The 28,000-nt window shown below is 39.3% G+C and overlaps 2 protein-coding genes across 5 annotated transcripts in view; one reads left to right on the top strand and one right to left on the bottom strand.

Moving 5' to 3' along the window:
- The window catches only part of crebbpa (CREB binding lysine acetyltransferase a), a 98,157-nt gene extending 72,742 nt beyond the window's left edge, over nt 1-25,415 (bottom strand). For all 3 annotated transcript variants that reach the window (XM_084711357.1, XM_084711365.1, XM_084711376.1), the window contains exon 1: nt 24,481-25,415. In XM_084711357.1, coding sequence (XP_084567483.1) covers nt 24,481-24,568 — 88 coding nt within the window. In that variant the 5' untranslated portion in view covers nt 24,569-25,415. The remainder of the gene's footprint in view (nt 1-24,480) is intronic.
- On the top strand, nt 21-1,638 carry LOC146330962 (uncharacterized). 2 transcript variants are annotated; one of them, XR_014769782.1, is made up of 4 exons: nt 21-493; nt 587-709; nt 791-901; nt 1,031-1,638. XR_014769782.1 is itself a non-coding variant. In XM_084714398.1 (3 exons), exons 1-3 carry the CDS (start codon nt 548-550, stop codon nt 1,379-1,381), a joined length of 624 nt encoding a protein of 207 aa, XP_084570524.1. In that variant the 5' UTR covers nt 21-547; the 3' UTR covers nt 1,382-1,638. The 2 variants fall into 2 exon arrangements, 1 of the variants encoding a protein (XP_084570524.1); XM_084714398.1 differs by having other exon boundaries at nt 21-709.
- Nucleotides 25,416-28,000: the final 2,585 nt, after the last annotated feature.

Below are 28,000 nucleotides of genomic sequence, written 5' to 3'. Positions count from 1 at the left end.
TCTAGGTCTTCCAGAACATGCTGTCATTCTGGATGTGAAGAACAGGTGGAACAGTCTGTTCCTGATGGTGGAGCGATTTCTGGAGCAGTTCCCTGTCATCCAGGCAGCCTCAATGGACCCTCGGTTAAAAAAATCAATGGAGAAGGACAGGTATTGTAGCTAAGGATGGACATTGATATTACCATATTCCATTATCAATGTGAACTAATGTGCTCAAAAGGCTGTAGTCTAGCTAATAAAACAATTTGTATATTTTTTCAGACTGGGGAGGCTTTCTGATGAGGATTACAGAAAAGCAGAGCAGTTTGTCAAAGTTCTGAAGATCCTCTATACTTCAACTGTCTGTATCTCTGCTGAAAGGAGTCCAACTCTGGGCCAGATTCTACCCATCTTGGGGAAACTCCAGCACCACTTCTCAGTTACTGATGAGGACTTCTCCTTTACACAGACCATAAAGGAGAAGATCTGGGATGACCTCTCAAAACGATACCAAGTGTGTAGCATAATCCTGATTTCTCAGTTGTTTTTGTTAGGTACACTCAGAGACATGACTACTATGCTATGTTTTTATGTTTTTGTCTTGCAGGATGAGAGCATCAGGCAGTTCTTGGAGGAGGGCACAGCCTTAGACCCAAGATTCAAGACGAAAGTAGCAGATGGAGTGTGGACCAGACTAGAGGAGGAGCTGATGAGTAGGACCTCACAACAGGTGTTTATTATTATTGGTAATATTTTATTCCTCTTCCACTGTAGATCAGTGTATATGACTCCCATAATCTATTGAATACAGAATAAAGGTGTAATGACCCAGGCCCAGCAGATGGAGCAGGACCTTGAAGAGAGAGCTGGTGACCGTGACAACTCGTCTGACGAAGACTGTACAGCTGCAGTAGCAACACTGGTAAAAAAAAATATATATAGACATCCTGTTTTTTCCCCCTATTTCATTTTCAGAAGAAAATTAACTTGTTGGAACCGACCCTGATTGTCTTTTTTCCCTTCTCTTTTTTCCTTGTCTTTTATGTTTCAGAAGAAGCCAAAGCTCTCCGCCCTTGAGGAGCTATTTGCGGATGAGGACATGGCAGTTGAAATAAGACAAGAGAACACTCTCAGCACTGCAGAGAAGGTTCAGGGAGAGATACAGCGGTACAGAGGTCTGCCATCTACCCTAACCTCAGTGAATCCAGTAACCTGGTGGTGGAATGTGAGGGACACTCTGCCAATGCTATCAAACTTGGCAACCAGGTATCTCTGTGTGCAAGCATCATCCACACCCTCAGAGCGTACATTTTCTACTGCTGAGGACACCATCAGCCAAGAGCGGGCTTGTCTGTTACCTGAGAAAGCAGACATGTTGATTTTTCTGAAGAAGAACTGCTAAGTGAAGCCACCGTAAGATTTAAAGGTCCTTAGTATGCAGCAGTGAGCACTAGACACCGACTTGTCACTTATTTGTAACTGTTCTTTTGCACTGAAAATTATTTATTTTTTATGTTAGAAAACTGCTTTGAGTGGAAAATGCCAAAGCTGAAAAATAAAATTCAACATTTGTACCGTAATGTGAAATGTAATTTCTTTTTGTTACAATGGATTTTATAAAATCGGTATCGAAAAAAGTATCGTTCAGGAACCAGTATCGAAGTGAAGGTATCGGTATCGAAAATTTTTAAACGATACCCAGCCCTAGACATGTATGCTGAAATCCTTGAAGAAAACACTGCTGACAGTGAACAACGGAATCAGCCAAGTGGAAGTGGAGGGAAGTTATTTTTTAAAATGTTGGATGAACAAGCTTTCAATTTCTGATAAAAATAAAAAATAGCACAGAACATCTTAATAATGTTATTTTGTTCTTCTGTTAGATACGAGGATATCTGTCAGAGCCCACACTTCCCAGGAAGCCAGAGAATTCCCCCAAGACACCATTGGAATACTGGAGAACTAACAAGTCCCGTTTCCCAAGCCTGGCCCAACTTGCACGTAAATACCTGTCAGCCCCTTGCACTAGCATTGACAGTGAGCGTTTGTTTTCTGCAGCTGCACACATAATTGATGATAAAAGAAACCGAATTGGATGTGATAAGGCAGAGATGCTGCTTTTTGTCAAGAAAAATCTCCCTTGCTCCGCCCACAATTAAGAAAGAAAAGACAGTAGAGGGATAGATTAGGGCTGGGCGGTATGACAAAATTTCCATATCACGGTATTTTTAAAAATCATATCGGTTTCACGGTAATTGACGGCATTTTCATTTTTTCATGCAACAGTGGTCTTACCCACATTTTCTTCTACTGAGAACAGAATTACTGCAGTTGATTGGCTTTAAATAGCCAATTTTACTGTCATAAGGATTGTATCATGTTTTTTCATGTCCAGACACAGGCAGAAGCATGACCCCTTCACAGTATGGTTACCATCACATGGATGTCTATACAAAACGTTCCCACCCACGCTAGTCGGCACCAGAAATACTAGTCGTTTAAAATATTTAAAAATGAAATATTTGTTAATATTTCATTCATGCATGATGCCAGTTATCTGTTGCACACGGCACTAGTCAGGGCTGCGGCTCTGTCAGACGGCAGCCCATCTCACCCAGCGCGTATGAATCGATTGTCGTGGCAACACCGGATGTTTACATCAGCAAAGTCGGACAGATGAATGTAGACTGTGACAGAATAAGCAGATATATATTCACTCGACTGAAGAAATGTGACCACATTAAGCACATACACAGACATAAACCTGTAGGCGGAGATGCTGCTGCTACTACTAGCTGCTAACGTTAGCCACACAGTGTGTCAGGCTGGCAGCTAATGTTAGCTCTGGGTCATTTACCTGCAGACACTGTGACCCTCTTCAGTCTGAAAAGGTGAAGCATAAGCATGTAAGGTTTGTATTGCACAGCGCGAAGTAGCGCGCATTTCAGTGGCATTTCAATACGATTTGGCGATTGTAGACTGTGATTAACGTCTTCAAATGGCTCTTAATACACACAGTATTTTTTTTTCGGACAGTGTTTAACATTATAAATAAATAAATTCTGCCTTGCATTCTAAATTAAATTTTGCGTCTAATCAACAGAGAAAGTAGTTGCCAGGAACATCCCTAGTACACACGCTCAAGCAAACACTCCTGTGGTGTTGGTGTGCAGCAGTGAAATGGGTCCCTGCTGAAACACTTTCCCGCTGCGCACGTTCCGGACGTTGTTTGGGCTATTCACCGGTATGGCAGTATATGAAAAATTGATATCATAACGATAATAAAGACAGGTTTTCAGTACGAACCGGTATACCACACGGGCCTAGGATAGATCCTTGTGTAGGAACTAATCTAAAGTTAAGAGAAAAACTATTTGAAAATGTACTTTGTAAAGGTTCTTCTATGAGGGAATGCAGACCCAATCAGGCTTGTTGGGGATTAGGGAAACCTTCTTTATTTGGGTTAAATGAAAAATGATTTTGTTTTGTTCTCAAGGAACACAAGGCTTTTGTTAGAAGCCTTTATTTTTGTATGGACAGGATGCACTTTATTTTTGCAGTTTTCATTCTGTAGATCTTTTCTATGGACAGTCATGTACTTTATTGTACTTGTTTTTGTTCTGTAAAATCTTTTTTATTGACTGATGCAGCTGAGTAAAGCAATAATAAATGTTTTTTTTTTAGTCATAACTTTTCTTGTTTTTGTTGTGACTACAACACTAGTGATGTCCGGAAAAGCATCACTATGAATCGCTATGTGCCACTTTACACAAGTTTAACAAAAAATGCCAAAAAATACCATATACACTGATAAAATGTCAGGAAAGCATGTAAAAAATAGATACAACCCAAGCCTACTATGGAGCCTTGAAAAAGTCAGTTAGTACCAAATTTTGATACCTAGGGAGAAAATCTCATCAACATCAGTGAACCATTAAGCACACAGCGTGCTTGTACCAAGCTCTGATAATGCTGGTGATTGACTATCTAGCATTACACCTCATAAAGGCAGGCAGGAAAAACACTGTGTCACACCCAGAGAAGGAGATCAGTTTTTGTTTGTTTGTTTGTTTTTAGAGGTTTTTTTCATGTAACTGTTTGCACAAACAAGCATCACAATTTTCTAGTTTTCCTACAAACACAAAATGCACTTTTTCCAGCATTGCTCCCACTTTTCTCTGCCCCACAGACAGATACAAACAGCTGCAAGCAGAATCAGCAAAACTACCAATAATGGCTAAAGGAAACATAATGCATGATAACAAGGGAAACATGCTTAAACAAATGCAAAGAGAAGTGACAAGCAGCAGCATTATTTCTAAAATTATCAATTAGCCTATGCTGCAAACCAGCTAAGCTGGCATAAACTTAAAAAAATATGACATTGTCATAACTGCTTTATGTGAAAGGAGTAAGTAGGTGGTGACACACCACCCTCCATCTCCCCTTTTTCGCTCCACTAACCCCCTTCTTTTTCTCAGGGTTTTTCTGGTTGCCTGCAGGCAGATGCATAAATGGCTCCATTAGCGGCTGCGTCATGAGCTTACTGTCTGCCTGCTGAGCATTAAAGGTGCCATTTGCTCAGTGGCAAGTCAACACTGGGGTGTTTCAGGATGGGTTCACTGACATGGCCATGACTGGCACATGGAGCTAAAATAAGATCTCAGTAAGGCATGTATTAAATACTCACTAGTTGGGTTTCAGCACACTTGTGGCTCTGATCCACAAGAAGTCAGAGTATCCTGAGACTCATCCTACTCATACTAGGGCTGAACGATATATCGTTATTGTATCTATATCTAGATATGAACATTCAAGATATTAATATCGAAAAAGCAACAATATAAATGATATAGATTTCCCCCGCGCTCGCCCTGCATGTACAGCTCTGGAAGTCATAACAAATTTCATTTTTACAATTGCCATTGAATGCACCGCTAAGGCCAGCCAACCACAAACCTTATTTGATGCTTGCTGTGGATCGACAGCTGAAGCCATCAAATGACAAACATATGAGGGCGGGAGTGAGGGAGACGGAGACTGACGCACACACACGCACTACATCCACAGCGGGGAAATTAAAGAGTAAGAAAGAAAAGTGACATGAGTGCGGAAGACAATGCGGCCGGTGGCAGTGCAGAATCTGATTTGGTGCCAAAACATAAATCATCCTTCATTATTTGGAGGTATTTTGGATTTTAAAAGGATTATGTGAACCAGAGCCAGGTGTTGTGCAAGTCGTGCTCGGCGAAAATTGCAACAAAGCAAGGTAGCACAACAAACATGCTTCACCACCTGAAACAACACCATCACGTGCTGCACGAAGAGTGTATGGCAATGAGAGAAACACCGGGGACTTCTCAGTCATCCCAAAAGAAGCCAAAGCAAAGTTTGATTGCTGATGCGTTCAGTAGCGTTACACTGTACGAGTCGACGTCCGCTAGACATAAGGACATTACAGAAACTATAACATACCACACTGCAAAAGACATGGTACCCGTGTACACAGTCTCGAAAGAGGGCTTTAAAAAAATGGTTCAGATGCTGCACAAGCGTTATAAAATACCATCCCGAACATATTTTAATCAAGTGGCCATTCCAAAACTCTATAATGAGTGTAAAATGAATGTTGAATCCGAGCTACGTGAAATCGATCATTTCGCCACAACCACGGACCTGTGGTCGAGCCGGACAACTGAACCCTATATCAGTTTAACTGTCCATTTTATTACAAAAAACTTCGACCTGAAGACCCGCTGTCTTCAGACGTCGTTCTTCCCCGGGGAGCATACAGGGGACAATATAGCACAGGAGATGAGAGGTGCGTTAGCAGAGTGGGACCTGAGGGAGGACCAGCAGGTTTGCGTGACGACTGATAACGCATCAAACATGATCAAGGCTCTGCTGGTCAATGGCTGGACGCGCCTAATGGTTAGAATGGATTAAATGAGAACAGTTCCTTCCATTTAAATGCATTATCTTACATTTTAGTAAATGTTTAAGTTTAAATTTAGCTGAATTGTGTTATTCATACAGTGATGATGATTCATTATGATACTGTATTATAATATAAAACTAATTATTTTATTTTTTTTTTTAACTATTTTCTAGCATTCTGTTGAGTGCACCAGAGTGGAAGAGGTTTCACCCCAACCCACCAAAAAGGCTAAGAAGTCGTTGTCAAGCTTCTTCAAAAGATCCACTGCAGATGCCACAGTACCAATCGATCCCACTGCTGCCATAGAAGCTGAGCTGAGCGCCTACATGCAGTCCTCCACAACTGACAACGAAGAGGACCCCCTTCTGTGGTGGATAACTCACAAAGTCAGCTTTCCCCTGCTCATGCAACAGCAACATGGCAAGAAAATACTTGTGCATGCAGGCCACCAGCTCTCCCTCAGAGAGAATCTTTAGTGCATCAGGCAACATTGTGAGTTGTGAGAGGTCCTGTCTGAAGCCAGACATGGTTAACAAGCTAGTGTTCCTGGCAAAGAATCTGTAGAAGTTGTGCTGTAACTAACTCTGTTCTGTGAGTAGTAAATGCATTTTCTGCATACAGTTATGTTGTCTTTAGAAGAATATAAGATGTTGCACTTCAATGTACTTTCAATGTTTCACCTTCCACCAGCTGCTGCATATATTTGTTATTTATTGTTAAAGCAGCGCTGCAGTAAAATGTTTGATTTGTAATTTATTTTTTCGTACTTTATGTTAATGTTGATGACTGGCAGTGAGTTCTTATAAATAAAACTGCACTTTCCACATTCTTTTGTATTACGCTTTTATTTTTCTGAAAAATGCTTGGTTTTCACCGAACCCGTAGTCATATCGTATCATATAGATATCTAGATATCTGGCATGAATATCGAGATATGAAATTTTGTCCATATCGTTCAGCCCTAACTCATACACATGTTAACTTAAGAAAAGAGGACTATTAGCTAAAGACCATCAGCTATTTACAGGCTCTGATTAAAATGCAATTCATCAAAAAACAGCAGCTGTGGACGTGCCTTAACAAGTTGTTTTAAACAGCCACTGTCCCAAATTGAAATATGTCACTAAGACATCTTAATAAAACCAACATGCGCTACAAATGGATTTTTTGTGAACAGAGGGGCAGGGGGAACCCAGGGACTCTGTTAAGCAACATATGGCCTGAATAGAGAGACTCTGCCACCACAATAAATCAGAACCTCCCCAAACGCACACAAAATTTGACTGTATAAAAACAACACAAGTACACATACGCTGCAAGCATATACCCTTAACCACACATGTAATTATGCAAATAGTTTCCATGGTCTACACTGCACCCCATAATGGGATGTGTAACTCAAACAAGGCTCTACTGTAAATGGCAAATGCTAAATGTCAGGGCAGAAGGGTCCTCACAAAGCTCCAGGCACGACAGTCATTCAAGAGTGAAAGCTGACTCTTTATCCGCAATAATTTCCAGCTGATTTTCCTAGTGCTGTCCAAGGGGTCCGTAGGGTCCCAATTGTAACTGGCAAAACCTATAAAGAATAGGTGGGGCCAGTTTAATGATTGATCACTGCAGACATGTGGTGCCTCTGCCCTGTGTGATGGCCATTGTAATTCATTGTTGTTGTGACAGCTGCTTTTGTTGAAAGGCTGTCAAACTTACTTTTCTTGCAGGCTAGACAAAAATCAAACTCAATGAAGAACACGTGCCATTTGATAGACATGGTTGTTCAAGGCCATCAAATTTCCTACAACTTCACATACATATGACTTTTTATTGGCCCAAATCTAAGAACTTTTCCAATGAAAAACCATGTCTGAACAGTGAGGTTCCTGTTTCATTTGCATAAAATAACGTCAGGAATTCACAATAGCACACTGATTAAGTACAAATTAAGCATTCATCAACATTTGACCACTATGGGGTCAAACCAAGTTGAACAATAGACGGCCATTACATATTACTGGTATAATACATTTTTATGCTTTGTTCTACACAATTAATAGAAACTTCTTTATCAAAGCTGCAATATGGCCAAGTGTAACATCCAAAACACAGAAGTTGCAATTCTTTAATGAAGGAAAAATGTGTCACAAAACAGCCTTACTATGGAGTACATTTTTTCAGCAGAAATAAAAGTTGTGTTGCCAAAAATGATCATTCCCACTAATCCTGATGATATGCAATATGATTTTCTTTACCTTATCTCATGCAGCACTTTTTATGATTAGCAAACAACTGACAACTTAAACATCCATTATTTGTACTCATGTTGGCCTCACAGCTCTCTTAGTTTTTTACCAGCTCCTGAAAAACCTTACTTTCATAGATGTATGGCTTTCCTTGCCAGGCATTTGGTAACTTTGTTTAGGGCAGGGGTATTCAATTAAAATTCAAAGAGGTCCAGTTAGAGAAAATTTCCTAAAGCAAATGTCCGGAACATCATAATGTCTAACTTTCTCGAGTGGGCCGAACCAGTAAAATTTAAGTATAATCTACCGATTATTCTGCCAGTTAATCGAGTAATCAAACAAGAAATATTGTTCTGCATTTTTTTCTATTACATTACTTTTGCTTTAAGAACAATGGTAATATACAAAAGAAAAGACAGGTCTATTAAATGAACAACTATAAATTGCTAAGGTAAAAATACTCAGCAAAGTAACTTTACTTTTAATGTAGATTTACTTTTACTGTATTTACTTTATTTTAGCACAAAGGTAAAAGTAAAGGTAGTAATGTCTGCAGAAACCACAAACAGAAGAGTGAACTAACTCTTTTAACTGAAACAGTCACCAGAATGTTTTGTTCACATGTTAAAATCACAACATTTTTCTTCTGAGCAAGACAGACGCTCCCAGACCCCCAGAGGACAGGGGACAGGGGACTAGTTTACCAACATGTCATCTTTTTCTCCTCTTATGAGTTTGCACGTCTGTATTTAGTAATCAAAAAATAACGACAAGAATACCATTTAAGTACAACAACAGCAATAAAAATGTTGATTTTTCAAAAAAGGAAACAATAACATGCACAATTTTTAAATTGTAATTAAGTAAAAACACTAATACCACAATGTAAAAATACCTAAATAAAGAATCTGAGTATTTTTTCATCACAGCAGGTCAGTGATCAGTGTTTCAGTGACTCTCTGTGGATCAGTGAATAGTGTTTTATTTATGGCGGCCCGCCACATTAAAAACATCGACACCACGACATGATTTTCTATTTTTGGAGCTGCGCACCTTTTTCAGTCGTGTCTAGAAGGTAACGCTTTATTTGCACAACTCTCGCGAGATTTGTGTTCGTCATTTCTACTAAAATAATCAAACTCACGCGATCTTTCGCGGGTCTAGGGTTCCCTTCTAGACACGACCCTCTCTGTCTCTCTGTCAAACTACAGACAGCAGACTGTCTGTAAACAGCATGATGTTAAACTCTGCAGTGTTTTACACAAAGACTTTATTTGTGTGGACATCCAGGTTTGGTTTGTCACCAATTTTGTCATTTCTATTTTTTAATCAGTCCGAGAGGACGACGGTATCAGTGATTGATTAGTGATCAGTCTGCCCTCCTCTCCTCCCTCACCTGTTCACTCTGCTGTGAGAAGATCTGAAAGTTTCTCACAGAGAAACACAGACTCTCCTGTTTTACTTACAGGCCTCCTTATACAGTTGTTTAATTTTATAAGTGCATCTGGTTGGTGTCGATGTCATTAACCATCACGTTATAATAAACTCCGTCATTAACAACAGTCTCCTCCACACGCAGCTTCTCTGCAGTTGGTCTGTGTGTTTCCTGATCAGATAAACCAGCGGTGGAAAGACTAGAAAAGTTGCACCAGTTACAATAGAAGCGTCCCGTCAAAATTTAAATCTCTTAATAATTTATTGGTTATAGGTCCGGGTCCGTATAGGACGGCGTGTGGGTCCGGACTCGGACCGCGGTCCGCCATTTGGGGACCCCTGGTTTAGGGCTTGAGAAAGTGTGAACAGGGCTGCACTCACCTCAAAATTTTGTCCAATCAGATATGAACATTCAATACAAAGATTCAATGGTTCCTTTTTTCCAATTCAGCCCTAGACTTGACTCCTACACACCATGAGAATGTTTTATTCAGGTTTTAATTCTTTTCTTCATCATCTGTGAGGTGAAAACATCACATTTCCATAGTCAGAAAGTAAACACATGCATCCTCCTGCTCATAGTTCAGGTATAAATTGCAACACACCACTGAGTGTCTCCCCTGGCTTGTTGCAGCACCGTCAGCTGCTGTCTGGTGTCATACTACCAGGGTTCATACACATTTTAACCAACAAATTTCCATGACTTTTCCATGACTTTCCCATGACTTCGTAGCAAATTTCCATGACAATACATGACCTCTAAAACATCAATGTATGCATGAAATATAGGAATAAAACTATGCAAAAAAAAAATTATCACAGTGGAAATGTCAAAAAATAGATCTAATGACAATTGTAGTTTTATACAAAATAAATATTTGTTTAAACTAACACTGATACACCAGTTTACATAAGGTATGTGTTATTGTGTTCTGGAATAATTTCACGAGGCATACATGTTTCGGAGGTAACAGGGTCTGAAAAATGAATAAGCAAATGAAGGTACCCAATAATACTTTAATAATAAAACATTATCCAGTAAACACTGGAGGTAACAGACAACCTTTTTTTCTCACGTGCATGTCTACCTGTTTAGACTGCAAGTAGTGATTCAGGCTTTCGTCAAATAACATGACATATCTTTGCTTTGACACTCAACGTAAAGTGAGTCCTTTAAAGTAGGGCGCCAATCCAAATGTACACAGATATGCGCATTTGCGTTAGCCACAAGCAAATTTTGTTGCTATTTGGCTATCTGGAAACAGCCTGGAAAAGCTGGCTTATGTCTTCACATGACTTGTATGAAAAGTGAGCATTAGCTACCTTAAGCGCCCATAAAACTTCTGAAGTTAGCACTTCATTTCTGGTGACATTTGAGAGAGTCCCTTGTTTCAATGAGGAGGTGGCAGTACTGCTGCTGCAAACAGCCGGTGTCACAGTGGCCCTCTTGGGGGTTGTCTGTGGTCGGAAAAAGCTTGTGAGGGCGCTAGCTTCGCGGGCAGTCACAGCAGCGTGGTGCTTTGCTCCTTTAGCATAGCTAGTCAATGCTGCTTCCCCCATATTAGAGATATCAAACATCTTATTGCATATGACACATTTAGCCTTGCCTTTGTCCTCCGTCTTCTCCAGCCATGATTTATACTTCTCTGAGTGCAGCCTTCCTAATTTATGCCGAGACTTTTCGATAGGAAATATTTATTGATCAATTTTAAAAATCAACCTTACAGACTGTTATTACTAAATGTTATCATTAAATGAGAAAAAATCCATGACTTTTCCAAAACTTTTGGGGTGAACTTGTGTTTCCAAAACCTTTCCAGGCCTGGAAAATGACATTTTCAAATCCCATGACTTTTCCAGGTTTTTTCAAAACGTACGAACCCTGTACTACGTGCAATAACTTTGTGGTGTATTTTGGATTACTGTTGTCAAATGGAAAATCAATAATCGCTAATCGAGAACCAAGAATCGTTAATAATTGAAAATCGGTTGATAATCGAATCGGGACCTCAATAATCGTAATCGAATAGGATCGGGAAATCAGACAGATTAACCACCCCTATCAATATGATTGAAATTTTTCTGATGAGAAATTACAAATAAACTGTTTTCATGGATGCTTAATAAAGTGATCTGATAAAATGTGTTTACATGACCCAAAGCATTAATCAGAACTTTTCAGACATACAGAAACTGGCACCACCCACATTAAGATTATCCAAATCCACGATTTGATTTAACTTTCAATTTTAAAGTCGCAAGGCATGGGGTAGAGAGAAAAAAATTACTGCATTTTAGCTCATTTAGATCAATTTTCAATTTGAAATTGTGTTGAAATTGTGGCAATCCCTATCTGCTATTTACCAGTTCTGTTTAGTTACCATCATATTTGTGTCCCTCCCAAAAACTTGTTCATGACACCTCACCTAACTCACACCTGGGGGAGAAATGTACAAAAACTATTTATTCCAACCAGAGAGTAACAATTGGAATAAACACTTGTATGGTTATTATTTCCCTATTGATTGTGCTGTCAAAAGGTTCACACTAAAGCTTCAACCCGATTAAAAATTCATTCCAATGTGGCTGGATCAGGTCAGTCTGTTCCGATTAAGGCACTTTTCCATGAGGCAGTTATATTCTGATTATTTGTGGTATATAAGGCCCCATGTAAGCGCAGCTTGAGGAGTTTCTAAGTGATGATCCAACTCAGCTTTAAGAAGTCAGCCTTAGAATTTCCAGCTTTTTGGTGGAGACAGCTGCCTACTGGGATTGATAGAGACTAACTCACACTCAACCATAAAGTAAGTGTGTGTAAGAAATAAAAACAAAAACAATGAGCTACAAGAGGCTAAAAGTTAAGTTTACATGATTATGATGATGATTATTATTTCAATCCATTCTGAAGTCCAAAGCATTGATTCATGGTTCAACAGAGTGCTGTCTTGTGGGTTGTTTATGCCTCAATTTTGCTTGGGTAGCATCTGTCAAATACCCATGTCTGCTCTTATAAGTCAGTCCCTAAGGATGTATAGTAAACACAGTTCAGCCAGCAGGAGTTGTTTACCAGTTAGTGGTACATGTTTTGCTGCTGCTGAGGAAATACATTCCAAACAACCTCTTAACTTCACAACCAATCAGAAATTCATCTGTCAGGCAGCCAAAAGACACACTGTCACATATAAATCATATTAAAACCAACCGCTTCCAAGAGCATGTCAATACTGTGTGTGAGTATGTTTAAGTGTTTTTGTTTACACTCTAAATGGAACAAAGGTGTAACATGTATTCAGTACAGTGTAACAGTGTCCCTTGTTCTAGTCACTGGTTTCTAGTACGGCGTCTCTTTGTTGTCTCCACAGCAGACGATGCAGACTGAAAAGCTAGCTAGTTATTACATACAAGTCACTGATTTTTTTCACTGCAGTGGGGGAAAAATCATGAAAAAATGTCATGAGTCATTTGAATGTGCTTATTACTCTACCTGCTGCTTCCAGCTCTGAAACGAATCTGGAAGACCTCCAGTTCAAGGCTACTGTAATAGTTTTTAACCTGAATGGTAGCTGCTAACTAAACTAGTTCACTTTCACAAGAAACCCCTCTAAACTATTTCACACACATAGATAACCCAGAAGCCTACCTTCGTGGAAGGGAAGGTTCAGCGATAATATACAGTTGCACTGGGGAGTAGGTGTACTGACCAGATGCGTGTGAAATTTGTGCACTATTAGTCAACTACACAATTAACTTTGCCACCCTCATAGGGGTGTCACGGTATGAAATTTTAACCTCACGGTTATTGTGACCAAAATTATCACGGTTTTTGGTATTACTGCGGTATTTTTTAAAAAGTGTATTGAATACATGACTGTTCAGCAAACAACAGCAATACTTCCATTGTCAAGTTTGTTGATGACACAGTTGTGTTAGGCCTGATCAGCAACAACAATTAACAGGCCTATCTGAAGACAGGCCCCCTTCGTCCATTCGAGCCCTATCATGCACCCTTCCCTTCTCCTTACACATATTCCATATATCCCCCCCCGGCCACACACACCTCATTTATTCACACATACATCCCTGCACACTATAAGCTGAGCGATCAACTGCATTTCACTACATGTCTTGCATTAGTATTACAAGCATGTGACAAATAAATCCTTGAATATGTTCAGAAGGAATTGATAGTCCTGCAATAAAAAGACTTGGCCACACAAATAAAAGACTTTATTTGTGTGGACACCCAGGTTTGGTTTGTCACCAATTTTAGCATTTTTATTTTTTTAATTACTCTGAGAGGACGACGGCATCCGTGATTGATTAGTGATCAGTCTGCCCTCCTTTCCTCCCTCACCTGTTCACTCTGCTGTCAGAAGGTCTGAAAGTTTCTCACAGATCACTCTCCTGTTTTACGTATAGGCCTCCTTATACAGTTGTTTAATTTTATAAGTGCATCTGGTTGGTGTCGATGTCACTAACCATCACGTTATAATAAACTCCGTCATTAACAACAGTCTCCTTCACACGCAGCTTCTCTGCAGTTGGTCTGTGTGTTTCCTGATCAGATAAACCAGCGGCGGAAAGACTAGAAAAGTTGCGCCAGTTAAAATAGAAGCGTCCCGTCAAAATTTAAATCTCTTAATAATTTATTGGTTATAGGTCCGGCTCCGTATAGGACAGCGTGTGGGTCCGGACTCGGACCACGGTCCACCAGTTAGGGACCCCTGTTATATAGTAATACACACGTAGTGACTGTCAACTAAAATGGTTAAAACAAACGAAGTGTATGACATTGTGCCTTCAACTAGCGCTAAATAACGCCATGTCTTCATTTCACTGCCTCATCTGAAGGTTGTTAGGGGATGTAGGCTACAAAGTGCGCCTGCGCAGCAACTTCAGCAGACTCAGATGAGACGCTGGAAAGGCTCATGGTGCCTACACCGCGGGCACGGTAATCCAGCGAGATAATATATATTTTTAAAATTAAAACGGTAATTGTTATAGTCAACATTTTTACCGGGGTTTACCGCTACACCGGTAACCGTGACACCCCTACACCATCACTAGTCGGCAGCAGAAATACTGGTCAGTTAAACTATTTATCAATATTTTATTCATTCTCAGTGCCACTTAACAGTTGTCTCTAAGGTGTTATGCAGCTGCCTGTCACTTTTGGGGCAGTGGCACCGTCAGACAGTAGGCCCGCTCACCCACAACACATGCCCCAATGGCCCACTCATCCCTGGATGTTTTTTAGAGATGCACCGATCGACTGGCCAGAGACCGGAACCGCCAGGTTTTCAGCGTGACCGGCCCTGACCAGTGACCGGCCGGTCAGCGTCACATATCCGATTCTGTGCCCGTCATTGTCACACACGTGTTCTGCATGATGGTCGCGTCATGCGCGCAGCAGACAAACTGACCGTGACGTCAACATAGCGCTGATAACAGCTACACACTCTGACACATGTCCACTTGAAGCTGGTGTCAGTGACAGATTCCAAGAACAAGATAAAGAGAAGACAGACAGTCTACAACGAGACAGAGCAGCTGACAATGTCGCAAAACAGCCGTAAACTATATAGCTCTTCATGCTAATGTAAGCCAGCAGCAGACTGCTGTTCACAGAGGGACAGTTAAAATCTCACCTCCTGTTCTGGATGAAGAATAAACAACCTGTGTTGATGTGTCTCCTCAAACATTTTCTCATCCAGACTCGTTTAACTTCTGCTTCTGTTTTTCTCACGGCAAAGTTTGCAAACTGTTGCATCGCGTCCGTCTCCGGTTTGTTTACATCTGCTTCCACAGGCGATCACGTGAAATCGCGTCCCACAAAATCTCGCGAGATTCCATGGTCTCACGAGCTCACATTCAGCTGATTCATAATCTTAATGTAAACCTATAATAAGCCCTGGCTGTAACCTGGAGGGTTTTGGAGAAGATTTAAATAGTATTTAATGAATATTTAATAGTCAGTGTCATAATATGAACATCTAATTTAATTTTTACAAGAAAAGTTGCAAAAATGTTTGTGAATGCTGTCAATTCCAGTTCTTAGAAAGACTGAAAATCGGAATCGGCAGGTCAGACCCTTATAAAAACCGGAAAACAGAATTGGCTAAGAAAATTGCAATCGGTGCATCTCTAATGTTTTTATCAGCAAAGTCAGACAGGCAGCAGCTCGTAAATCCAGCGCTGTTTGGCAGTGTTCAGACATAAAAAATGGAAAAAAGGTTGAATGCAGGCTGTCTCAGAGAAAACTGCAGGGCTGTACAGTGCGACAATTTTCGTCGCATTTGCTACTAAAAATCATTCTGTGCGAAGAGAAATACGTGTCCACTCGCACAAGTGCGAAGGAGTTGCGCCGGTATCATGTCTAAAAAAAATAGTAGGGAAAACAAGGCTATAGGCCACGTGTCAAACTTAAAGCCCGCGGGTAATTTCACGTGTCTGTTATGAATGGCCCGTCGGTAAATGGCACTCCCACCACTCATACTACAAGTCCCACAATGCACTGCGTCAGCTGCCGCGCAACTCGAGAAATAAATCAGCTCGCAGTCGCGAAGACGCGAGCTTCTGTCAAACGACAATGTAAACAGGTTTGTCTGTTTAGGCAACTGACTCAGTGCAAAGAAACACAAGTATATGAGGAGGGAGATGAACTGCAGCTCCACCTGAAACCAGGTAAAAATAAAAATAAGACTGACCCACAGCAGAGAGAGAGAGAGAGAGAGAGAATATGGACAGATGTGTCGACTTGATATAAAAACTTTTTATGATCATGAATCATAATATTAATGTACACTTATGTGGTGCACGATTTTTTTTTTACTCCAAGTCTGATTTGTGTACTTTTAAATACTTAATTGTTACGTTATTGTAAGTCATGATGAAGAGTCCAGACTCCGTCTCTCCTCTTCATCTCCTCAGTGTGTGTCAGTGTGCAGTTTAACCTTTTCCTAAAATACTGCTGGTTCTGTGGTGTTACATTTTAAATCTGAAGCCTGCAGTGCACCATAGAAGCTACAGTTGACTTTTCTGTTGAAGTTCTCAGTGCATTTTGGCCTTAATGTTAAATTGAGCAGGTCAATATGTTCATCTGTACCTGATGGGCTGATAGGTTTGTACTATTATTATATGAGCAGATTTTTATGCCAAATGCAGTGCCATTGAGGGTTTGCATGATTAAAATGTGCGATATCTTGTGTGCAGACAAAAAGCAAGCATTTTCAAATGTAACCCCCACCTGGATATGTGAGCTGAAATATTCTGAGCTGAAATATTCTCGTTTTCTTTTGTTATTGTTGAAGAAAAAAAATATTTTAAATCTTATTTATTTTATTGAGGAAAAAGTTGTTGCAGTCTGGCTGTTCAAATTCATATTTCTGAATAAAACATAGTCAGTTTTAGACAGTTTAATAAATGTTAATCCTTAATTTTGGCCCGCGACTTAGACTGTGTTTTAAATTTTGGCCCTTTCTGTGTTTGAGTTTGACACCCCTGCTATAGGCTGTCTCTTGTCCTATACGTCAGTTGTTGTAGCAATGCTTCACGGGAGTTGTAGTTCTAAGTGTGTACTGTCCTTCTCAATCCGAATACAAAAGAACTACATTTCCGGGTAAACAAACCAAAAAAGCACTGTTTTGTAAATATTGTGTGGCGGCAGGTGAACTGATGGCAGGGAATACGCCATACATCACAGGGAGTACAATCTTTAAACGTGACAACGTTTATAAACACAGTATTACAAATAGGGATGGGGATCGTTAATTTTTATTGATGTCGATACCATTTTCGAGTCTGCTTAACGATTCAGGTCCTTATCGATACCACTATCGATACTTAGGCTATTATTTCGTTCGGGAACTACTTGTGCTGTAACGTTAATTGGTGGAAGGAATTCAAGAAAGCACCCAAACGAATGGTTAGATTGAGAGTGCTACGACCACAAAACAGCCACGAAGAGGTGCCGTTAATGTCCATACCCTCCTATGTTAACTTTTTCCGCAAGCCGAATACGGATTTGGACTCACGGGCATGGCTGAATGCTTTGAATTTAAAGAAACTACCCCGCAAAGTTTTCGTTTGTTCGCACTACTTCGTTGATTAAAAAAACGGGATAGAGCCAGGTTAAGCTAAATAAGCTAGCGCTAAACTGGCAACTAAGACGAGAGGATGTTTCACTGGACATGACACACAACATGAGAACTTCCATGAACGAGCCAACTATCTTATTCTAGCTAGAAGGCTGACACGGTGGATAATGTGGACTAGTTGTGCTTGTTGGATTATCACTTGGATTATTACAAGCGGGACTTGCTACTAGGTTTGGGGTGCATCCGGCAGCATGGACAAGTTACCCTGCGTGGAGGACTGGCCAGGTCCTGCAGTTACAGGTGAGCGTGTTTTAAGACGACCAAATGTGCTGCATTTGGGCTTCAACTGGTGGATAACAACAAGATGCTTATGCATCGAGGTTGTGTTTCCACCCTTGCACAAGATGATTTTCGAGCAGATGTTGCATTTTGCGTGTTCTTTGTCTTTCACTTTCGTGAAATGTAACCACACAGCGGACCGTTTGACTTGCTCTGCCATGTTTGCTTTGAGAATGAGCGCCTGAGTTACGCGACAGCACATTTAATTGTTTGGCAGCGTTGGCGCCTGGCGAATTCTCTCCAGGCATTGTAATCGATAGGAGTATCGATAAGCTCAGATGTTATTGATTTTCGGGTTTTGAGAAATTGGGAACCGGTTCTATATAGAACCGGGTCTCGATCCCCACCCCTAATTACAAAGCGACACATCGCCTGTAGAGATGCTCACCTCGCCTCAAGTCAAGTTTTTTTGTAACATATTGTTCTGTTTTGAGTGTTCAATTTGAATGTTCAAGTACGTAAAATAAATAAGAATTGAAAGATCTGCTGCTGATTTAAAAATAATTTCAGTGGAAATGTGGAAAAAAAGTGGAAATAGTGTTACTGCAGTATTTTATCACTAAGAAATAACAAGATTTGTATGCATAGGCCTATGATGAGTAAATGGCAGATTTTAGTGTTGAACAGTAAAAATGACTAATTTTACTATTTTTCTCAAAGATGAAACCCTAACATTACAGAATGCATGATTATAATCAGCAACTTTGAGATAAAAAAAATGTGGTTTGAATGGGAGTTAATTGTACTTAACGTCTAAATCTGATGCTACACAAAAACTAATAATGCATCAAAGTCAATATTTTGGTTAATCCTTGACATATCCAAGACTGATAAAAAAAATGCCCCAGCCACCCAACATTTGTTGTATGGAAAATATCTAAATTTCTTTGCTTTTTTTCATAAATAATAACAGCGATATCGAGTAATCAAACAGGCATTTAAAGGGTTAAACTTCTCAAAATGATTGAATGTTTAGTTTTGGGGGCAGGACTGAAGTTGTTTGAGAGATTAATGCAGAAAAAAGTAGAAAAAATATGAATCTGTACTTTTTTAATGTAGTTTTTATGGAGGTGGACATTTTTGTCCTTAACAACCAATTAGGATGGAAATTAAGACGAAGCCAGGGGGTTAACATTGTTAGAATTTCTGATCAGTATCGAATTTAGCCAATAAACACGTTAACTAACTGTCCAACTGTGTGTGCTACTAAATTTTTCTTTGTGCTACTAAAATTTTTAACTTGCTAGCACCAGTGCTACCACCTAAAAAAGTAAGCGTACAGCCCTGAACTGATATATAACCACTCAACTAGAACACTGTGTGACCACATTCAGCACAGACACGGACACTAACCTGCAAGCAGAGCAGGCTGCTGCTGCTAATTCTGCTAACATTAGCCTCACTGTGTGGGAGGCTGGCAGCTAACGTAAGCTCCAGGTAAACAATGCTGTTTACCCACAGACTGTGTGATCCATTTCATTCCAAAAAAGTAAAGAATTTATTTAGTAACTTGTTAAAATGTTCTGTTGGTAAACATGCAAAGGTCCTATTGCACAAGTGCCACACATTTCAGCAGCCTTGAAAATACAATTTTGTAGACTGTGATTAACAGCTTCAAATGGCTCTTAATACACATGGATTTTTTTCAGACAATGCTTAACATTATCAATTAATAAATTTTAACTGCTTTCTGAGTGTTTTCTTACTATTAGACTAGTCTAAATTAAAATTAGCGATTAATTGACAGAGAAATTACTTGCCAGGAACATCCCTAGTCAAAATACTCATTTAAATTAAGAAATTCAATAACTTAAGAAAACAGTGAAAAAAATCACAGCATTAGGGCTGTCCCTAAACCACTGGTATCAGTGAGAAGAGTCCTAGTTGACCACATTATTTATTTGTTAGTCGCAGACAAAAAAAACCACCTAGAACTAGACTTGCACCGATTAATCGGCAATGCTCGGAATTGGGCCGGTTTTCACGTGACTGGCCTTGACCGGTGACCGGCCGGTCAGCGTCACAAATCCGGTTCTGTGCCCGTCATTGTCAAACACATGTTCTGCACGATGGTCACGTCATGCGCGCATCAGACAAACTGACCTTGACGTCAACACAGCGCTGATAACAGCTACACACTCTGACACATCTGCTTGAAAATGGTGTCAGCGACAGATTCCAAGGAGACAGACAGTCTACAACGAGACAGAGCAGCTGACAATGTCGCAAAACAGCCGTAAACTCTCTCGCACTTCAGGCTAATGCTAGCAAGCTAGCAGCAGACTGCTGTTCACAGAGGGACAGTTAAAATCTCACCTCCTGTTCTGGCTGAGGAATAAACAACCTGTGTTGATGTGTCTCCTCAAACATTTTCTCATCCAGACACCTTTAACTTCTGTGTTTGTTTTTCTCACGGCAAAGTTTTACTTCAAACTGTTGCACCGCGTTAGTCTCCGGTTTGTTTACATCCGCTTCCACAAAAGATCACGTGAAATCGCGTCCCACGAAATCCCACGAGATGATCTCGCGAGATCACGTTCACCCAATTCATAATTTTAATATAAAATTATAATAAGGCCTGGTTGTAACCTGGATGATTTTGGAGAAAGTATTAGATGAATATTTAATAGTAAGTGTCTTATTATGAACATATTTACAAGAAAAGTTGCAAAAATGTTATGTGAAATGTGAATGCTCGGAACCGGCCAAAATCGGAATCGGTAGGTCAGACCCCTCAAAAATCGGAAATCGGAATCGGCTAAGAAAGTTGAAATCGGTGCAAGTCTACCTAGAACTCCTCACTGGAACGACGCCTCACCATTACGGCCAGGGAATTGTCACAACAAGGACATTTCTCTTGTGACGCTGAAGTCACCAGCGCACTGCTGCTAACCATGCTGTGACTACCATTACCTAGTTAGCCAAGTAAGCAGTCTATTAGACTAGAATCCAGCCTCTGAGACCAACAGAGATCAGTCTGGTGTCTGGGAATAACAGAGTCCCAATGTGATTTACAGCTGCCCTGACCAGGACTCTTAACTCTATTGATGATGAAGACACGGCAGGTTCAGAAGCAAGAAGTGGTTGAGGAGTGAGTTTGAAGCAAGTTAATTTATAGTTATAGATAATCCATCATATGTTGATAGGTTGGTGATTATTTGTTTTTGCGAAACTTGAAGTCAGTTCATGTTTTTGCACTACAATTTATATTGTGTTGAGCTATATCAATTGAATGTTCAGTCTCCTTGCTGGTTGTTCCAACACATTCAGCATCATTACCACTTTTTCTGTTCGCATTTAACAGACAGCTCAATTTGTGCCTCATAAATATATATTTGAATAATTAAAATAATATCATAAATGTGCAATGACTACTTGACCAATGGCATGAAGTAACCACTACTAGCCAACTAGGAAAGGCTTTATCTTTGGGAAGCCCTACACAGCATAATTATCTTAATATGAGTTTCAATGAAAATTAAAATAATGATATAAAAATTATCATTCCCACTAATATCACAGATCACACTGCAAGAGCAATATCAGTCAAAATAATTGCAATTAAACACTTTTTCATTTTTTCCCCCTCACCCCAATATCTCTTCAATCTAAAACTATTGCACACGAGAAACCAAACAGAAACACATTCCTAAACCCAAAATACTTTCACACAGCATACATGCAGATGATTAGTGGAAAATGATCCTTTTTGCATCACAAGTTTTATTTTTACTTCAGAAAAGAAATTCAAGTGATGACAAAGTGCCATTAATTGCAGCGTGTTCCGAACAAACAGGTTTTCTTACATCTAGAGAACAAGATTTGTGGGCCACGGCTTCTCTGCAGCACTACAGCACTTCCATTATAATGCTGTCTGTTGAACACTTTACCTTCATCAAAAATTTGCAGCTTCTACAATTTTGATATTATATTTTGGCAACTTTGGTAATATTTTGATTAATTTTGCACTCAATGCCGAATTGAGCACCAATGTCACAATGTCACTCACCTGTTTTTCTTCCTCTTGTTGGTACACCTGACGATCTCTCTATACAGACCTGAACACTGAATGTAATAAAGTGAAATCACTGTTCAAATGCCAGTCACGGAAATTTGACTGGCTATATTAGACACTGATTTCTTGTACACAGTATGCCCAAAATTGAAGTGCATCTAATTTTAGAACAGGCGTGATTGTTTTTTTTGTTTCTTTAGCAGACTTTGCATTGAGTATGTAATCACAATCAAGAGTACACGAGAAGTTGGGAAAACATAGTGATGGGATTTGAGAAGCTGATTGATTGTCAAAATAATTGGCTATTCTTTCAGTAGTCGATTAATTAATGCATCTCTAAATGTACGTCAATGCTGTGTTCATTGTTATGTGAACCTTCCCAGAGATCCTGTAATGTTATGCTGCCATTTTTTCCCCACCTTCTATTGAGTGAAACATCACCACTGAAAAGGAGTTGGTCGTTTTATTTTCTTGAATTATTATTATTATTATTATTATTATTATTATTATTATTATTTTATTATATTGTGTTTGTTTGTTATTTTGTTGCTTGTTTTAAATCATTATCATTATTGTTGGTATATTTTCCGTAAATTGAATGGGCATCTTTCTTTTTTGTTATGCAGCTTACTAATACATGACTAGACTCTTCTCTTATGACATTGTATGAGGTGGTGATGTGATAGGGTGAGAATTGGGGGGGGATTTGGGTAGTGGTAGGAGGTTTACATTATGCTGTATGTCTTTTTTGGCTGCATGATATGGTTAAAAAAAAAGTGAAACTGTGATCGTTTTACTGAAATTGTGATATTATTAGTGGGAATGATAATTTTTGCACCACAATTTTCATTTTTACTGAAAAAAAGCTATTAAAATAATGATGATGTGTTGGGGTCTGTACCTAGCACAGCAGCTCTACGGTACTTCATTATGACGCTGTTTTCACCCACACACTTTTCCTTCTTCAAAAAATTGAGAATTGGCTCTGCCAAATTACGCAGTTTGATTTCAACTAATTTTGCAGCCCTAATGTCTTTGTCATGGTCTGTATGTGAACCCCAGGAAGAACAGTTGCTACCCTGGTTGCAGCTAATGGGGATCCTAATCACAATAAACAATCAACAATATCACTGGTTCTCCATTAAGGTTGTTGTGACATACTGGTATTGACAATAACCATGATCTTTAAAAAAAATGAAACAGTAAGATCATGTGAATAACATGATAGTATGGTGTAAATGATCCACTGCCTCTTAAACACACAGTATGTTACTAAATCAGTTACAGTAATGGTTACAAACTCTCCACCTCCCTGCACTCATATTTCTTGAAGAACATATTTGCCATGCAACATGCACAATAAACAAAGTTAAAGATTAATATGACTGATACTATTTCTTTTGTCTAATTTTCTATGAACATTGCAATAATATCATTATGAATTCTTCTGATCATGATAATTACTTGATTAAAGTCTGACATTGTGACAGCCCTAGTCTCCATGCCATTAGATCTCTGATCTCTCTATCATTAAATCTTCTTACACACAACTGTTTGGAGTCAAGCAAGCATATTTGAGAAATGCTCTTTCCTACCAAATACATATGCTTAGTTGCAACTTGAGCAGTCTAATGCGACACTTTATAATGTGCAACAATGTTCAGTTTTGCTTGAAATGGTATTTGGAGGTATTGCTTTAACTGAATGATCTAGGGATGATAATGATTAACCTACGATTGATTAATCAGTCATTAAGAATTTGATCGATCTCTTATCAAATACAGATCTGCCATACAACAGACATTATTTTTATAAGGGTGTTACGCATGTTACCTGGTACAAGTATTTAAGTTTAATATGTAGGTCTTTAGCTCTATTTGTGTTTCATAGGCTATGCAATGCTAAGAATATGCAATATGTTGCTGTGGAAAAAAACTGTAATTGAGGAGGATAAAACGATTTGATATTGTTTGGTATAAGCAATTTTTTATGTTCTTTTGTATTAATGAGTAATCAATTAAATGATTCGTGATTTTACCAATGATCAATTGAGGAAAGTCCTTACATTTTGCAACCGTGGCGTGATCATTTTGGAGATTGCAATGAGCAGTGCTGTTGAACTCTGTTGCGTTATATCTCACAGAAACAGGATCTATCCCACGACTTCAATTGCGACTGCATCAACACAAGGCAAATGTGCCTAATAAACAGGAATTTGAGTTGGACAATTACACAGTCACCACAGAACGAAACCACAACACTGCAGTACAACCACGGCAACTACTATCAGCAAATATCTCAGCACACCTGGCTGATCTGACGGCTTTAAATTGTGCTGCATGGGTTAGTAAATCTAAATCAACAATATCAGACGAGAATGTTAAGTGAAAACCTCTATGATGTTGGTGTTTACATGTGCAGACATTGTGAGGCCTTTACCTGGTCCATCAGACGCTGACAGGGCAGGTGAATTCAGCTTCGGCCGCTTAGAGTTGGGAGGTCCGACGTCCAGCAGGTTTTCAGCCATAGTTGTAGTCTTGTCCGGCAGGTTACTTTAAGTTGATAACTATGATTACCTTATGACAGGGAAGTTGTTCTATGAACCAGAACCTTCCCGGTTAGCGCATTAGCAAGCTGGAAGCCTGCTAACGTTAGCTAACTGGCTAATAGCTAGCTAATTGCCTGCTACCAGCTAAGTTAACTGTTAGCGTTAGCTACTCCTCGCTGTGAGAGTCAGTGTCTTTCAAAAGAGATGCAACAGCGCCCCGCTTCGCCACCGCCATTCACCCCATGATAATCCAACACCCAACACCCACATTATTATCGTTAAATAACCCCAAATAAAATATTCCCCATGTAAAAATCGATCTTCGGAATGACAATCCAGTAAAATCAGGTGGACTGCTGCAATCCTGGGGAGAGGTCGTAATTTCTAGATGGTCCAAGTACCCATTTTGCGTGACGTCAAATTTCTTCATGCAAAAATCGCGCGAAGCTCCACAAAAATGCACAATTGCATAAAAATGTCGTATTTTTGCAAATCACTTCGAAAGTCACGCTCTGGTCTCCGCTTGCCCACGGTTAACAGTGCTGCTCCCGAACGGCGACAAGGGCTGAATCGCCGCACTCTTGAAGGGGAAATCAGATATGCGGAGCCTTTTTGCCCGACGACGGCTGATCCAATTCCCGTTTTTTCGCACAAAATATCTCCGAGGCGATGTTAAGATGTCGTTTTCGGGAGGAGAACGCTGTCATATCGCGGTAAGGATACTCGATTTCTACGTAAAAACCAGTGTTGGACCGAAATCCTAATTTCGAGCCACGACAAGATGGCGGCTGTTGATTCCTTCGATACAAAAAAAGTTTTTTTTTCTTTTCCAGATCGGCTGTGGAGGGGGAGGGGCCGCGCAATCACGCCCTACGTGAAAACACCGCTCCTGGCAACCGCTGGGGGCGCTACAGCACCGCAGGAGATACATCCAAGCAATTTACAAGTCAGTTCAGCCACTCATTTTTACTAGTACATTATTGTTAAATAATGTATGAAAATGCTGTCAATATTAAATGTTGAATAAAATATTTAACAATAATTTTGCACATCAATTATAGCTGTGTTTTGATATTTTATTACATAAACAACCTAAAATTGTAATTCTTCAGAACATCAGTTAGATGTTAAATTCATGATGATTATGTTCTATTGTTATGCTGTGCTATAGTTATAATGATTATTACTAGTCCTAGTAGTAGTGGTAATAATGATAATGATGATAATAAGAAATTTATAGTATAATGTATACTCATATTCTATACCATACAGTCTGAGGTACACGTTTAACAGGATCTGATTTTTTATTTAATTATTATTTAGATAATGATATGATTTTCAGCATCACACAAATACAGCAGAGGTTTGTGCATTTCAGTTCTCCCTGCAGAGGAGCACAGCCACAACAAAAATAGTTAAAATAGTTTCTTTTGATTAAATCTTCTCTGTTTTCCCTCTTCATGGCTGGATTTTAGATGTCTACTCTTGCTTTCTTTTTGCTTTGCTGCTGAAAGTGAATAACTGCAGCTGTACAAATACATCTGCAGTCATTATGTTACATAAATTGTGGCAGTGAATATTCGGTAGAATATTCTGGAAATACCCACTGTATACACTGCATTTTAGACCTCCACTTTATTTAAAATACTGAGACTATCTAGATGCCTTCCTAAAACCTGGCCACCCTGCAATGTGCAAATAGCCTGGTTCCAAATCGCATCTGATTTATTCAGCCATTTAAATCGCTCTAATATGTATATGTATATGATTTGCCATGAACCCATCTTCACTTCATATGTCACAGTGCACTCAACCTGTTTTCTGCTTGGAGATTTATTTCTCTCACTGAAAAAAAAAAAAAGAAGTAATGAAATCATAACACTCACGCTTACTCAAATAGACACACATTGAATCAATTTGATAATACGTGTCAATTTTTCATTGTTTTCTGGCAAAATCTGACACATGCACATGTATAAAAAAATCATATGTGACATAAAATAACTGCATATGTACAAACACTGAGTGCTTTGTGCAAATGTGTACAGATTACGATCATGTGTTGATAAATGATACATGGGTAATGTGCACAAAACGTACATAATACATCTCATTCATGAACATAAAACGAATACACAAAGATTTTAAATCAAACAGCTCTGTCTAATTTTTGTCCCAGTGTAATAAAAAAAAAAAAAAAAAAAAAACACATCCGGGTTGAATTTACTAGAAACTTTATGATGAAAAGATGTGGAGCTGTCACCATTTAAATGTGTGAATAGGTGATGCTGTTTTGCTGTGATGATTTTAACAAGTGCTAATAAAAAAAACTCCACACTTTCATGACTCTCCCTTATTTTTCTATCACAAAGCAGAATCACACTTCTTCAGCCTCAAACTTCACCTCAACTTGATAGCATAGTTTAATGGGAGCGCTGACTTCTCTGGACGCTCAGCCAAATCAAAGACAAGTCTTCTCACACACACATCATCCATCAATACACTGTCAGACAACAAAATCCAAGTGACCTTAAATGAGCAAAACCTGGTGATTTGAAGAATCCTGCGTGTTGGCAAAACTCATGCTTCATTTTCAGCATAACTGCAGAAAGAATGGTATTGAAATGAAATACAAGGATGGTAGTATGGTGCAGAGTCTTAACTTAAAAAAAAAAGATGAATGAAGAAGAAGGTTGCTCATTCGATCCCATGCAAACAAGATCACACACACTTCTCACAGATCACAGAGCCAGCAGAGTTCACTTTCATATTTTATTTACGTTTGTGTACAGATGTGTGCTGCTGGAGAGGTGGTGTGCCCATCAACCTGTGGAGTCTCACACCTCAAATTTGCTTTGGCTAGTTTCTTTCGCTGCTGTGCATGCTGGGGCTACAGCGGCACCACCTGGAAATCACAGAAGATTATATGACAACATGAGGATACTCTAGAATCTGGGGGGGTGGAAGGAGAATTTTCTTTAAAAATTGGTACCTGATACACTAATCTGTCTTCATAACTTAATGTGCTACAGGCACATATGAGTTACAAGAGTACAGCATGAGAGATGTGACTTTTAGAAGAACTTTTTACCAACAAAGCAGACCTCATGTTGCTACTTTTGTCTCAATGAGAAACATCTTTGGATTTTCAGGCATTATGATGATTATTTGATGCAAATAATCACACAGGCTGATTATTAAACATATTCCTAATTCAAAAGGCACTGCTTGTGTTTGTTCATCAGAGGTAAACAAAGATGCTCTTTATGTTACAGGCAGTAACAGACATAAACAGAGACTGTTCCTCCTTTTTTTTATATCTCTTAAAGATCTAACAGTGATGTTTGTTTTCAGGATCATTGCACAGATTTCAAACTTCAGCAGAGCTACAACAATTAATCAATTAATTGA

The sequence above is a fragment of the Lutjanus erythropterus genome, chromosome 3, assembly GCF_056507025.1.
Source record: "Lutjanus erythropterus isolate fLutEry1 chromosome 3, fLutEry1.hap2, whole genome shotgun sequence".
In the NCBI taxonomy this organism is placed as follows: domain Eukaryota; kingdom Metazoa; phylum Chordata; class Actinopteri; order Lutjaniformes; family Lutjanidae; genus Lutjanus; species Lutjanus erythropterus.
The sequence above is the reverse complement of the archived record's forward strand: the minus strand, read 5'-3'. Positions and strand labels throughout refer to the sequence as shown.